Raw genomic sequence first — 15,833 nt, forward strand, 5'->3', positions numbered from 1 at the left:
ATTGTGCCATTTTTCTTACATACAGCATCATATGAATATTATTTTTCACCACATGGGTTTTATAAAATTATTAAAATAATTATATTTATTTGTTTGTATTTAAAATTCATTCCTTCAATCTTGTTACCATATGCCTTCTTACCTTACAGTATAATGTCTCTAACTATACAAAAAATATTAATAACATCTATTGGAGGAAATATGCCAAAATTATATGAATATAGTAATTTGAATTTCTTTTTATGCTTTATTTCCATAAAATAAAGCAAAAACAATAAGGAAATAGAAACACTATTTTATATTTAAACATCTGTAACATACCACATTCACACTGTGCTACCTTTTAAAAATTATGACTCCCTTTCTATTTAATAAGCTTCTTTTTTAAAGTTTCTGTTCAGACTCTACATATATTATGATATAAAATAAAATAATATATATAATTTAAAATAATAATATTTTATGTTATTTTTTGCCCCACAAATATGTCATAACTTTTCATGACTCTGGCAGCTAAATCTATTTGATTAATGGAAAACTTTAGTCTGTAAGATGACTCTGCCTATTTGTCAACTGCAGTGCCTTATTTGTTTTAATTTTAAGAAATTTTATTTAATTTTCTTATTTTGATATTTTAAAAACATTTTAATTTTTAATGAACAGTACATAAAACAAAATATTCATTTAAAAAATTCCACATAGAATACACTTTATAATATTAAATATTTCTTTTAAAATTTATTTTGTTTTCAAATGAAGCTGATATATTGTCACTTCTTATGCTTTATTACTTTGTTAGGTGAAAATATCTATGCATGTATTATATAAATATGAAACGTATATATTAGGCTAATTCAACATTAGTTGTTTTTAGTTTTACAGAATTTATGATTATGATTTTTTTAAAACTGAAGTTACAGAGAAAAAGCAACTTATGTTGGCGCAACCTTTCAAGGAAAGATGTGCGATAGACAATATGGAGGAAGTGTTGCTCTGGTTGGTATAATCTGCTTGACTAAGATATAGAAATATAATAATGTTTGGACCTTATATAAGTAAATATTTCCTTTCTTAATTACTTCTAAGTATATTGATGTTTGACTTATAAATCTAGGGATCTCTGTCCCTGCTGCTAAGAGAAATGTTTGAACTATAACAAGTTCTCATTGAACTTAATACACATAAATTTTTTACTCGTTTCCTCTTATGAATTCAGAATATCCTTTTAGAAAGTTAATGTAGTGATCTATTTTAGTCCTATAAGATGTTCATGAATTTTATGTGTTTAATATTTATTTGTTAATTGTTTTTAATTTCAAGCTCAGATTTTGTACATTTTCTAAATTATGTAGGTAACATAATTATGGCCCAGATTAAAATAAAACCTTTGAAACTATTTATCAATCCCCCTAAAATGCTTTGTGGGGTACAGGTGAAGAATGACAGAATCAAATGCTCCCCCTAATTGTCACTATACATCTTAGTAGAAAATTGTGGTGTATTTAAAATTGGTATGTCTTGCCCCTCTTTCACATATTCTGACATGTAGAACTTGCCTTTTTTCTTTTTGTGTGTGTTTGTACAATGTCTGCTGAAGTTTGAGGGAGGCAATGCATAATACTCTTATTTCAGTGAACAAGTGAAGCTAAGTGAAGATATGAAAAAATGACTCAATCAAATGGAGATGACTTTAATACTCTATTTCAGAGTTTAGAAAATATGACTTATGTTTATGGGAAAGCCACTAACTCGTCTTAAAAGCTGGAATTTAGCTGATTTACTCAGTCACAAGCAAAACAGAGGTATCTTAAGACTCTCGTGTGAAGAAGGACCTTCATCAATTAACAAAAAGCTGAACAGAATTCATTCTCTCTATAGGCAAGTTAGCTACCAAGAGAAAGGAAATGCCATCATTTACTGGAAAGTGTGTGGTTCATGTGCAGAGGGCACTGGTCTCTGTAGAGAGAAGAGCAATCAGGAAATTTTCCTAGTATTCATCTTTCTTGTTCCCCATATTTCACTGGATAATCATTGCCTGATCTTTTCACTGGAAAAATCAGCAGCAGCCAATTGATATTCTCTAGAATGAGATGTTGAAACAAACAACTGAAACTCTGCCTTCTGATGTTAAATACCCACCACCCTCTCTATCATATCCCCTAGGGGTGCCTCTGTTGTTAAATCAGGGCATCATATTTCTAGTCTCTTTCTGGAGTCTTTTATCATCATTGGTATTTTTTTCTGTTCTTTCACCAACACATTGTCTTAATAACAAGTTTTACAGGAAATCATCAAAAATGGTAGTGTAAACCCAGCTACTACTACTTCAGACTGATTTATGTATTCTGAGTTCTCTACATTTCCATTTTAGAATCAGCTTGTTAATTTCAACAAAAACTTCTTGGATTTTGCTTCATTTTGAACAGATCTTTAAGCCAATGGGAGGGACATTGACATGTTAACATTATTGAGTCCTCCTATCCATGAAATGGATAAATATGTGTAATATATTCACATAATGCAAGCAAGCAAGCAAACAAACAAACAACTGCTGTTATACACTCAACATTGATGGAACTCAAAAACTGTATGTTGAGCAAAATAAATCAGAAACAAAACCGTATTTATTTTATTATTCCATTTTAATGTGTAAGTAAAGATTCACCATTTTGTTCGAAGTCAGAATAGAAGTTACAAATTATGGGAAGGTAATGCCTGGAAACTTGCTGGAGAGAACTTCTTGGGTGATAAAAATATCTTATGTTTTGCAGATATGTGTCATACACACTTCACAAATGTGTGCATATATGTATGCACATGCAGTATTATAAATAAATGATATGTATGACTGCATATATGTGTAAATATTTCATATATAATATATGTATATTAAACTGCATTAAGGCACTTAAGATTTGTGAACTCCATATAAAACAAAATTATTTAAAATGCATGAAAACATCATAAATAAAATGTGATTAATAATTTCAAAAGACAATAATCAAAACAAAAAATCTTAGTTTCATCTACTAAAAATAAAAATTATCAAATTGTTTTTTCTTTATAAGTTTCAAACCCATATATAATGCTGCAGAAATTTTAGCACAAAAGAGTAAGAAAAATAACATACATCACCAAAGGAATTTGGATATATCAATGGTATAAAGCAGCAAAATGTTCTTCAGATAAGATAGATATGAATTTTAACTGATTCCTTATTTGTAATGAAACAGAATTTTACTAGCATTATATAATAAAGCTGAACTTATATATACCAAACTAAAATGCACAAATTAAACACTAAAAGAGCTACTAGCAGGAATAATCATACTTGGGTAATTAGTTATTAGACCAAAAATTTAGAAATTTTGAACAGTATTAATAAGCTTTATTTAAAAGGCATATATAAAATCTTGATTTCTAATATTAAAAACTAGAAGTTTTTACCAAGCAAAAATGGCAGGCGTATCTAGAGTAAGTAATCATCTGTTGTACAACAAAGAAAGTATCAATACTTAATTGTTTGAAAATTTCTCAGTCTAGTGATTGGCACATAAGAAATCTTAATAAAAGCCAGCCACTGTTATTATTTGACAGGTATTGCCCTAGACAAGTATTATTCATCAGAGGAAACATGTCTGCTTAGTTATAAACTTTTATACAAAATATTTTAAAATTCCAATGCTAAATATAATTTTAGTTGTTTCATTACTTTATTTTCAAAACAGGAGTAATCATAACAATATCCTGCAAGAAATTCTCGTACTCCAGTTTGTGTCTTTTTCGAGTTTTTCAAACTAGTCTGTTATGGACTCAATTATATACTCCTGAAGTTTATTCATACATTGAAGCCCTAAACCCAATGTGACTGTATATTGGAGATATGTACCTAATGGAAGTCTTTAAGATTAAGGGAGGTTATAAGAGTGGGCCTCTAATCTGAGAGGACTGGTGTCCTTAAAAAAAGAGGAAAAGACACCAGAGATATCTACCTCTGTGCATAAACAAAAAACCATTGAGGACACTGTGAAAAGGCAGCCTTCCACAAGCCAGGATGAGACCTTACCAGAAAGCAAACCTTTTGACAACTTGATCTTGAGTTTCTAACCTCTAGAACTGTGAGAAAATAAATTTCTGTTACTTAAGCCAAGCCAGTCTGTGGTATTTTGTAATGGCAGCCCTGGCTGACTAATAGAAATCTAATGTGCGCATGCTGCAAAAAGCAGGCAAAGGGACATCATCTCCAGTACAAACCATGTCTTTGACCATATCACACAAATGAAAGGAAAGACCAGAATAAATATACTAGTAAGAAGATAAAGAATAAACGGGCAATTGCACATGGGAGTACAAGGGACTGCTTTTATACAAATGAATAAAGTGAAGCTTTTTGGTTGTTGTTATTTCCATCTTACTGAGCTATATATGAGAGAACAGGAGTAATGGAGAAAGAGAAACAGTTATAAAGCTGCATTGATTGAATGGTTCCAGGTCTTTTCTATAATTTCCTGGAAACAAAAAGCTCTAAAATAACTGCACTAATAATACACTATCCTATTATTTATTAATTACTATTTATAATATCCTATTACTTACATTGTTGAAATTTGGCAGAATCTTTCTTTTTATTTTCCATAGAATCAAACATTCCCTCTCCTCCTCCCCTTCCCCTTACTTCTCCCCCATCCTCTACCTCCCTCTTTCTTCTTCTCTTCCTTTTTCTCCTCATTCTTCATTTTCTTATTCTTCTTTTCCTCTCTCTCCCTCTCTCTGAAAACAGATGGTACATTCAACTGTGGTAATTTGATAGAAAGACTAGTTATCAATGTGTATGCAGGATGTAAGGACTTTACACTATCTCAGGGCTATAATAAATATATTTAATTCGTCACCCAGGCTTGAAGGAAAGGACAGAGTTAATCTACTAGGGTCACAGACAGAACTTAAAAACCTCCACTGAAGGATTCGGGCAGTCATAGGCCTCCTGACATTGATGGTAATAAATACTGTGCTCTTTTCTCATACTCTCCACCCTATTAGACCAAGGTAAAGCAGTCAGCAATGGCACCTTTTGACATAATCCACTGCTGTCATTCTGGGTTAGAGAGCAGGGTGGAAAATAATAGAAAGTTGAACTGGAGAAGCAAAGAGAAAATAACAAAATGTATTCCTCAAAACCTATCTTGACATGTATCCATAAAAATGTTATTAGATATATTTGAAGAGCTCACATGATTGTGGATTTTTTAAAAACTTCATATGCTTTAGTATGATCAAAATGTGCTATCTTAAGCATCTTACATTTACAAAGAAAAGATGATAAAGGCGTTTTAGTCTTGAAAATAAAGTTTAAACAACTGTGGACAGTGGCATTCTCATTATCAACTATTTTTACCATAATATAAATTAATTCAATTAGTTGACTTTTTTTAATGTATGAAACATTTATGTAAAGTATCATCTCTAATCAAATTATAAATAAGCATGATGTTAATTTATTAGTACAAACATGACTATAATTATTGTTAGATATAATTACGTTACTGGGGCAATTTTTATCTTGTTCTGATGTCACCAAATGAGTCATACATTTGCATTTTGGTAAAATTTCAAATTTCACTATTATTCTTATATTGGTAATGGTACCCATAAAAAATTAAGCCAACATGAATGGCACTTCTGTGGTTAATATATTAGAAGCCTCTATTTCATTTTTTCATGTGACTATTTCTAATATTCAACACTATTTTTCCAGTAAGTGAGTCTCCTAAAATGTGAGTGTACATGTATGTTTTCTTCCAGCACCCTAAAACCGTTAGTCTGGAATCACTCTCAGTTATTATAGCTCAATTACTGAGCCTTAGTATGGGAATAGCTTATGATGACATCGACAATTGCCAGTGCTCAGGAGCTGTCTGCATAATGAACCCAGAAGCAATGTAAGATGTTTTATTTTATATTCTTTATACATATGATTATATGAAAATAAGTTTGGTGTATTTAAAGTCTAAGCTGTTATAATTTAAAATGGTCAAATATAAGATGTAACCAGCAATCCCCAGGTCAAAATACATAATCCAAGTCCTAAATATCTCTCAATATTTCCTAATCTACTGTCACACTTGCTTTGTCATGTGTGATCGAACCCTACATTTATCACTATGTTTACTTGCATGATTTTATAAGTTAAGACCTGAGTAGATAAGCCAAGTACTGTTTGTTAATACTATACTAGAATGATTTATTAATGTGGTCTTGTCTGCATATAAATCTCCTTTATCTTGCCCTGGCTCAGCCTGAAGTCTTGGCATCTATTGATTTCATAGATGCTGTTATTCAGCCTTTTCTTTGTCATTAGAGAAGGCTCTTGCAAGTATCCTTGTCATGCCTCAAAACCTAGTTCATTTTCTATTATCATTATTATTTTTAGGGTACACTATTTGATAAAATTTTCTAATGCCAAATATTCAGGGATTAGGAAATCCATTATGCAGTCATTGACTGGAGTCAGCTTCTTATATATCTGATGGAGAGTTTTGGAAGGATTTTCTGCTTCTCAGATATCTTAGAAAATCAAGCCCAATTGTCTACAGCAGCAAACTTGATAACATCTCACTCTCTCCACTTCCTTGTCCTGCTTCCACAATCACTTCTTAAAAGTACTTACATTCAAATATTTATCTCAGGCTCTGATTTGGGAGGGACCCATATAAAAATAGCTATCCCAGAAGTGGGTATAGTAAACTTTTATGAAATGATTGTTGAATTCGATCAGTAAGTGATCTGATGGCAACAAGGATGCCATTGGCAGGAAATGATGTATATAGAGGACACAGTGGCAGGTGCAGGATATGATGCAAGATGCCTTGTTCTTTGGTACATATGACCATAAAGATGCAATAAAACTAAAGGTATTCTGGTAAATTAGGTTTCATGTGGAATCCCTGACAAGTATCAAATATTTGTAGTGCAGACTCCTAGAGTACTGTTTCAGCTCCTGGTGGGCTACTGGACCCTTGCAGAGTTGAGCGTGCATCTGGAAAACACTAAGTTACAATGTTACTGATTGAATATTTTCATCATAATTTCTATATTTTCAGATTCACAAGCATTATAAGATCAAGTGGCATATTAATCTATCTGATGACCAAAATGGTATATCTGGGAACAAGCTAAAAAAGATCCAGACAGTGCAAGTAAATAACACAAACAGGGATCCCAGATCCCCACAACACCTACATCTATTGCACCAGTATTTCTCAATCACTTCACACCAACGGCCAAATGGGGGAGTCCCTAAACCTGGCTGTTAAAGAAAGAAAAGCTGTTTTCTTTCAAGAACAGGTCCTCTCAATATGTTAGTTGGAATTTTAAAAAATCATTGTTCCACATTATTCTCCAATTAGATTAAGACCTAAAGAGAGTGGAAAATGGTAAATGGCCCAGTGAGCATGTCGGCAAGCAATTCATTTTCATCTTGTATGAGAGAAGTGCTAGGAATCAGGACCTACATAGCCTGAGCAGTGGTAAATGATTTGGATATCTTGTCAAGGATCTGGATGCTGCAATGTTGGAGATGAGGAAGTGCGGGGAAGAGGAACGTGAATTAATTTAGAATGAGCACAAAGTATATAGATCTCTATATCCTAAGTTCACGTTCCACTACAAAAGTATTTCCTTCACAAGTAAAACTCAATGACCTGGTCTACATTTTGAAATCCCTAATGTTAACCAGCTTCTTCCTTACGCTATCCATAAAATGATCTTTAATATGAAGGTAGTTACCCCCTTCACAGGAGCAAACTTCAACTACTTTATTGGAACTCAGATTCTTGACCATCTAAGTACAGTTCCATTAAATATTCTGTATACTCCTTAGTGGTCCCACCAGAATGAAGCCACTATAGTCATCTCAATGAAACATACTTAGATTGACTTTTCCTTGTTCTCTCCTTTTCTATTCCTATTCCCTTAATCTTGCTTCCTAAGATCACATTCCCAAATAAATATCCTACAATAAAGTCTATGCCTTTTGTTTTTCTGGTTAATGTAAACAAAAACAAATCACATCTGATGTAGCTCATATTAATAATACTGAGGATTGGTTATTAAATTTTATTTATCTTTGATTATATTACAGTTTTTTACAATGATAATAATGTTGCTTGTAATACTAAATATAATAACGGTAATAGTTACCATGGTGGAGAAATAATAGGCAGAATTAGAATATCTTAAATATTAATAGCTCTTTGGACCTTATACTGCTTCCTAAGTATTGTCCTTATTCTTCGTGCAATTTTGAAAGTAGTTTATTTTGTTGTGATGCCTGAATTAGTCTCATCATGATTAGAACCTTTCAAAATGCAGTATTTCCTCACTAGTTTTTTGGAGACATTATTAAGTGTAAATATATTGATCTATGTTGTTTTTTTAATTATGCCTATTCATGTAACTATGAAATTTCCAGTTGTTTGTAGAAAATATACAGAAATTTTATTATTTTATATTGAAATTGCATCCTACAGCTTTGCTAACCTAACTTATTAATTCTTGGATTTTAATCTAACTTTTTAGAATTTTATACATGTATAACCATATATTATACATACAGTTTTACATTATCATTTTCATTCTTTACTTTTTTTTCCAATTTCTATTTTTTGCCTTCTACCATAGCGACCCCTAGTACAGTGTAAAATAGAAGTGGAATGTGTGGCTCTCTTTGCTGTACTTCTGACTTAAGGACAAAATATTTCACCATTAAATATGTTAGGTAAAGGTTTCTCATGTAGGCTTTTAAAATCAGATTGAGGAAGTTCTTTTTTATTTCTTATTTGCCAAAGTTTTCATCATGAATCATTTCTTCAAGTGTTGAGATGATCGTGTGTTTTTTTTTTTTTGCTTGTTCTGTTGATATGTTAAAAATACATTTTTTATTTTCAATTGTTTAAGTAACTTTGTTTTCCCAGGATAAACCATGTTTGGGCATAATATATTATCCTTTCTTTTAAAAAAGATTTTATTTATTTAGTTTTAGAGAGAGGGATAAAGAAAATTGATGTGTGAGAGAAATATTGATCAGTTGCCTTTCACACACCCCCATTTAGGGGCCTGGACCACAGGCCTGGGCACATGCCCCAACCAAGAATCAAATGTGCGACCCTTCACCTTGTGGGATGACACCCAACCTACTGAGCTGTACCAGTCAGGGTGCATTATTCTTTTTTTGTATTTATTTTATTCTTGTATTTTTTTCTAATACTTGACTCCATATATACAAGTAACATGGATCTTTAGATATTTTCTCTTGTCATTTCTTTGACTAATTTCAATATTATGGTAACACTGACCTCGTAAAATATTCTAGAGGTAATTTTGGAAAACTGATATTGATTCTTTCTAAATTATTTGATAGAATTCACTAATAAAGTCATCTGCACTTTGACTTCCCTTTTGAGGAAGGTGTTTAATAAATAATTAATATTTAAGATGTAAGGATATTAATATTTTATTTTTATTTTTCTAACAATTTAATTAAAATTAATTTTTATAAAGTTTTTATAGTCTTCATTTATGTTCTATTAAAAATCACTGGGGGACTCTGATATGAAGATTTTGTGTTTGTCTCTTTTTCTTTTTCAAGTACTCTAACAAGTTTCATTAAATTAATTTATTTTTTAAAAGACCGTATTTTAATTTTGTTCATTCTGTCTTATTGCTCGTCCACTTTGTTTTTTTTATTGATGCATATTTTGAGGCAATCTTGGTTGTTCTCCCCTAGATTTTTATATAAAAACTCAATGAATTAATTTTAAAGTCCCTTTTTGTGTGAGGCCTTTAAAGCAATATATGTTCCTCTAACCACAGTTCCAATTACATACCATAACTTTTTACATTTTTAAATTTTTTTTTATTTAGTTGAAATATTTTCAAATTTTTGTTTATTTCTTCTTTGTCTAATGAATTATTTTAGAAGTATGTTAGCTGATTTTTGAATATTTGTGAATAATCTAGACATCTTTTAGTTATTGATTTTAAAATCAATGTCAGTGTTGTCCTAAATATAATTTTTAGCTATATAGTATATCATTTGAAGTTTATTGAGACATTTAATAATAATTTTTATTTTTGCTTGAGTCCTTTCATGCTGTACATATGTCACAGTAAAAGTAAGAGTGTTGAGGTATTGGTTTTCTATTTTTAGTTGGTAGTTGAGGTGCCTCTAATAAAATCTTTAAAGTTATATTGATTATATTTATTTTATTATATTGGTTTTATTTTATTTCTAATAGATTTGTTTCTGAAAATGCAAAATATAAGTAATATTTTGTTTATAAATTAAGAAAAAGATACTTCATTCTATTATTCTCTATCTATTGTAATGAGAACACTGCATCCTGCTGTCAATGCTTTGCAATTTTGCAGTGAGAAAATAAATGTTTGAAATATTATTTAAACAGCAATACCCTGATTGAGATCTGTATTTATTAAGACAGAGTTTGTAGTTAGATTTTGCTGTAAGTAAATTAAAACCCAAAGTAATAATGGCTTAAACAAAAGAGAAGTTTATTTTAATTTTGGAAAATTCTATTGATTGTGTGGCATTTCAAAGTATAATTTCACATTGATTTATACACAGTGGCTTCCAGGGAAATCTCATAGCTTCTGAGAGAAGCTTTAATTATAACAGTTAACAAAATTTATAGTCAACAATAGAATAAAGGAGCACATAAAAGCACGGCTGCCAACGGTACTTCCTAGAACTTAACTTTATAGCTTCCTTTTAAGTCAGTTATCTAACTTTTACCTGCCCACTCCTAACTTTACACAAAGTTTTAAAATGTAGGCAATTATACAAGAAAGTTATTTATTGAACTGAAAATCAGAAGCTCCATTATCAAGAAAAAATGAGAAAATGAGGAATGGGAATATCCAGAATATCTGTGCAAAGATTCACACTGCAAATAAATTTTCCTGTTGGATATAATTATGATTATATTTTTTAATGAAAACATAAATTTATTTATCAGAAAATATATCCCTTATGGACCAGTTCACATATAATGAACATAACTTGCATTACCTGGTTCTCAGTAATAATTAAACTTTGATTGCTTTTTCTTTTTTTTGATTTCTGGTGTTTAGATAGAAACCATCTGAATCATCAACAATGTAATAATAAATCCATTCATTATGGCTAATATGACTGAAAGTTATGTTTAACTGGGATGTGACAACAAAAAATATCAAAATCGGTAATTTGTTCAAAACTTCTTAATTTGGTTGTAGTCTACATGTCAATAACATTTTCCTGTAATAATCCAAATAACTAAGGTTTGAGTCTGTGGCTTTAAAATTTGATTAACCTTATATTTGCTATATCTGTCATCAAATTTTAATCTTTTTTACTTGTTAATACTATTCAGACCAATAAAAATAGTCAAACAGCAACCAAAGAATCTACAACAGTTTTAACCATGCACTCGTTCATTTAAAAAAAGAAAGAATCATTGCCCTGGCTAGTGTGGCTCAGTTGGTTGGTCATCAAACCATAAAATGAAATGTCATGAGTTTGATTCTTGGTGAGGGCACATGCCTGGATTGCAGGTTTGGTCCCCAGTTGGGGTGCATGCAAGAGACAACATATTGATGTTTCTCTCCCTCTTTTTCTCCTTCCCTTCTCCTCTTTCTGGAACCAATATAAGAAAAAAATCATTGATCTCTTCGCTTTGTGCTAGTGAACAAGACAAAATGTTTTTTTCTCCTAGGGGTAAACACTAGCAGGACAAGATAATCAATAAATAATTATATAAATAATATTCCAGTTTTGATAAATATTTTGAAGAAACAAATCAATGTCACTAAGATAATAAAGAGGAGTAAAGGAGTGATATGCTAGATATATGCTTAGAAATGTTACCTCTGTGTAAACACTGAGTAAAAAATTGGATATTAAACGCAAGTTTAAGTGATTAATTTGAGTTAGAAAAAAAAATATCTGAGTTGTCAAGTATTGGTGTTACCTATAGAGCTGAAAAAGATTACCTATGAGTAATATTATAAACAAATGCAAAAGCCCAATCTCCTTTCTCAATACAAGAGTATTAAAATTTTTAGGAGTCATGAAAGGAAGACAAAGCAAAAATGAAGCAGAGATAAACAACTCGGTGAGGTAGGAGCTACAAGAGAAAATAGTGTCACAAATAACTATAATATAAGATTCAATAAAATTTTATTGATTAGTTGTTTATTCCTACTAAAATATTTAACTTAAATTTTTGCACAGTTGACCTACCATGCACAGATAATGAAAGTTTGACAGTAATCTAATTGAGCATTTTGCCGGTTGTGAAATGCTGTTAAATAGCTTATTCCCAGGTAGGACAGCTTATGGGTGCAATGCTTACATAAAATTTGAAGTTTAATGTATTTTTAGTCATTCCAGTGGTGTGAAGATCTTTAGTAACTGCAGCATGGAGGACTTTGCACGTTTTATTTCAAAGCCAAAATCCCAATGTCTTCAAAATCATCCACGTTTAGATCCATCATACAAAGCTGCACTTTGTGGTAATAAAATAGTGGAAGAAGGCGAAGCATGTGACTGTGGGACTCAGGAGGTTAGTATCAACTTAAAAGAATACATACCAAAATCACATCAAAATTAATGAGTTTTTATAATGTTACACTGTTATTTTCCAAAATTCGTCAAATTCAGTCTTCTACAAATATCTTAAGAAGGCATATAGTGATTTTAATAAACTAATAAGTGCACTTATACATTGATGTACAGATTCAGTGGTTTGTAGATTATTCATACAAGTTATTTTCAAGGTCATGAATTCTGTAGTTGAGTTGACCTAGGTTTAAACTGCCCTCCTTATGTATTTCCTTCAGATTTAGTCTTATGATAAAATCCTCTGCCATTCAGAAAGATATAAAGGTTTTACAATTAAGAAAACATAGGCACATTTCTGGCTTTAGGTATTTTAATCAACGTCAATATTTAAGTCAAAGAGATTTAGGTCGTGCATAATCCCAAAAAACTGATTTTCAGCACCTCAGAAATCTCAGGAAAAGCTGCTGGCTCAGAGGAAGGTGGAATGAGATGAAATGAGATCAATGGAATGCCATAAGTGGTATGGATGTGAGAGAATCAGGAAGACATGAATAGAGTTCAGTGTTCCCTACTGCCATGGCTAAGGTCATTTTTGTGGACCCTCTCCAATACAAAAAGTGTGTTTTTAGATAGTTAGCTGGGTAATATACTTTTAAGAAACCCTGGCTGGTTTGGCTCAGTGGATTGAGCGTCAGCCTGCGAGCTAAGTGTCGCTGGTTCGATCTTCCAGTCAGGGCACATCAGAGAAGGAAAACTCTGACTCCAAAAAACCTCCGCTGCCTTGCGGCATACCTCTTCAGGGGAAAGGCTAAGGGAGTAAACCCCGACAGAAAATCCGGAGCCGGAGTCCCTAAGGCGGTTTGACATTGTAGTCAACACCGGCAACTCCTGCGGCGCACCTGAAGCCAAGCTGTATTGACTCCGTCTTTCCCTTGGACCCTTCAGCTGCGAAGAGAGGGGGGGTCTGCTGCATGGGCAACAGCAGACCCTCCATATCACCCTGCCCAGGCTCTGTAGCTTCAGCTTCACTGGAGAGGACACTCCAGCGTCATCGCAAGATGTCGATTCAACACGGGAGGAGACAGATACCGTGTCACTCCCGAGTCGGACTGCACAGCCATTCTCGGCGGTGCAGATAGACTCTTAAGAAGCTACACCATCGTCTCTCGAGACGGACGGCTGCCGACGACGACGACGATGATGTAAAGCTAATAATTTCAGTCATGTTAAACATTTTTTTGCCTTTTTTCTTTAGAGAATTAAAAGAAAAATAAACTTTGACTATCTCATAAAAGTTACTGACTTATTAAAATATAGAAGATGCATAAAGAATGAGTAAGAACTAGTCACTACAATGAAATTGTTAAGTCATAACATACTTTTCATGTCTTGCATTTTACTCTCCGTCTAAAAGAGCCAGAAAGCTTCTCAAAGATGACTTTGGTGGCTTCCAGGGTTTCTGAAAACCCTACTAGCAATATAGTCAGTCTTATTCTAGGGGTATAAGACATACATAGTCTAGCACATTGTAGGTCACTAATGAATTTCTGTTAAATACATGTATGAATAAATGGGTTTAATTTTTCTGCTTGCTAACATGTAAGTTAAGCATATACCAATAGTATATATAATATATATACTATAATATGTTGGCATCATTAAAATATGTATCCAATGTAAATAAAAGTTGGAAGACATTTAAGAGTATTTGTTTTGCTTTTCAGGAGTGTGATGATGACCAAAACTCATGCTGTAAGTCTACCTTATGTGAACTAAAAGACACTTCCCATTGTAATACTGGACCATGCTGTGAAAACTGTCAAGTGAGTCTTCTTAAAATTACCTGTATTACCTATGTAAGTAAAATTATCATTTTTATAATATTTATATGTTCACATTCTGCTTTATTCAATCTCATTTACCTCACACTGTCAGTATAAAAAAAAAGGAGAGACATGCAGGGTTTCCTTTGATGAATGTGATCTCACTGAATATTGTAATGGATCATCTGAATTTTGTCAAGATGACTTTTATGTTCAGAATGGTCATCCATGTGAAGATCAACACTGGTTCTGTGTAGAAGGAAGATGTATGAGTATGGAAAGACAATGTACAGAAACATTTGGTGAAGGTATTTATTATAATTTGATTTCCTGTATATGTATTTTTCTGGAAAGTGAAAAGAAATAAATGTTGATATATAATTGTGATTTTCTTTTTACATTCAAGAATTTTTAAAAAATTTTTGATTTATATAAGTTGTCTTACTTTTTTCTCTATTTCTCCCCCCCACCCAGCCCACCCCTTCTCCCACAGTCAATCCCCACCTTGTTGTACATGTCCATGGGTTATTTATACTAGTTCCTTTAATAAACCCTTCCCCTACTTACCTCCTTCCTCTCCCTCCCCCCTCTCCCCTGGTGACTATTAATCTGTTTCTTGTTTACATGCCTCTGGTTCAGTTTTCTGTGTTTGTTTGTGTTCATTAATTTCCTGTATTAGGTAATATCATATGGTATTTTTCTTTCATTGCCTGGCTTATTTTGCTAAGCATAATTCTGTCTAGTTTCACCTATGTTGTCGCAAATGGCAGGAGTTCCTTTTTTCTTTCTGCTACATAGTATTCCATTGTGTAGATGTACCACAGTTTTTTGATCCACTCACCTACAGATGGGCACTTAGGATGTTTCCAGCACTTGGCTATTGTAAATAGCGCTGCTATGAACATAGGGGTGCATAAGTTCTTTTGAATTGGGGTTTCAGGATTCTTCGAGTATAATCCTAGCAATGGAATTGCTGGTTCAAATTGGCAGTTCCATTTTTAGTTTTTTGAGGAAATTCCATACTGTTTTCCATAGTGGCTGCACCAGTCTGCATTCCCACCAACAGTGAACTAAGGTTCCCTTTTCTCCACATCCTCATCAGCACTTGTTGTTTGTTGATTTGTTGATCATGGCCATTCTGACTGGTATAAATTGGTATCTCATTGTGGTTTTTATTTGTATCTCTCTGATGGCTGTTGATATTGGGCATTTTTTCATATGCCTATGGACCCTCTGTAGGTCCTCTTTGGAGAAGTGTTTGTTCAGATCCTTTACCCATTTTTTAATTGGGTTGTCTGTCTTCTTGATGTTGAGATGTATAAGTTCTTTATATGTTTTGGAGCTATCATTAGCAAATATGTTTTCCCATATTGTGTGTTCCTTTTTCATCA

At 32.4% G+C, this 15,833-nt stretch overlaps 1 protein-coding gene across 1 annotated transcript in view; it reads left to right on the forward strand.

The window, feature by feature from the left end:
• The window catches only part of ADAM2 (ADAM metallopeptidase domain 2), a 99,108-nt gene that overhangs the window by 21,663 nt on the left and 61,612 nt on the right, over positions 1-15,833 (forward strand). The window contains exons 10-14 of the mRNA XM_090258219.1: positions 915-996; positions 5,803-5,939; positions 12,440-12,620; positions 14,344-14,442; positions 14,555-14,750. Coding sequence (XP_090114345.1) covers positions 915-996; positions 5,803-5,939; positions 12,440-12,620; positions 14,344-14,442; positions 14,555-14,750 — 695 coding nt within the window. The remainder of the gene's footprint in view (positions 1-914; positions 997-5,802; positions 5,940-12,439; positions 12,621-14,343; positions 14,443-14,554; positions 14,751-15,833) is intronic.

The sequence above is a fragment of the Furipterus horrens genome, unplaced genomic scaffold (assembly GCF_987537825.1).
Source record: "Furipterus horrens unplaced genomic scaffold, mFurHor1.1.pri manual_scaffold_12, whole genome shotgun sequence".
Taxonomy (NCBI): Eukaryota; Metazoa; Chordata; class Mammalia; order Chiroptera; family Furipteridae; genus Furipterus; species Furipterus horrens.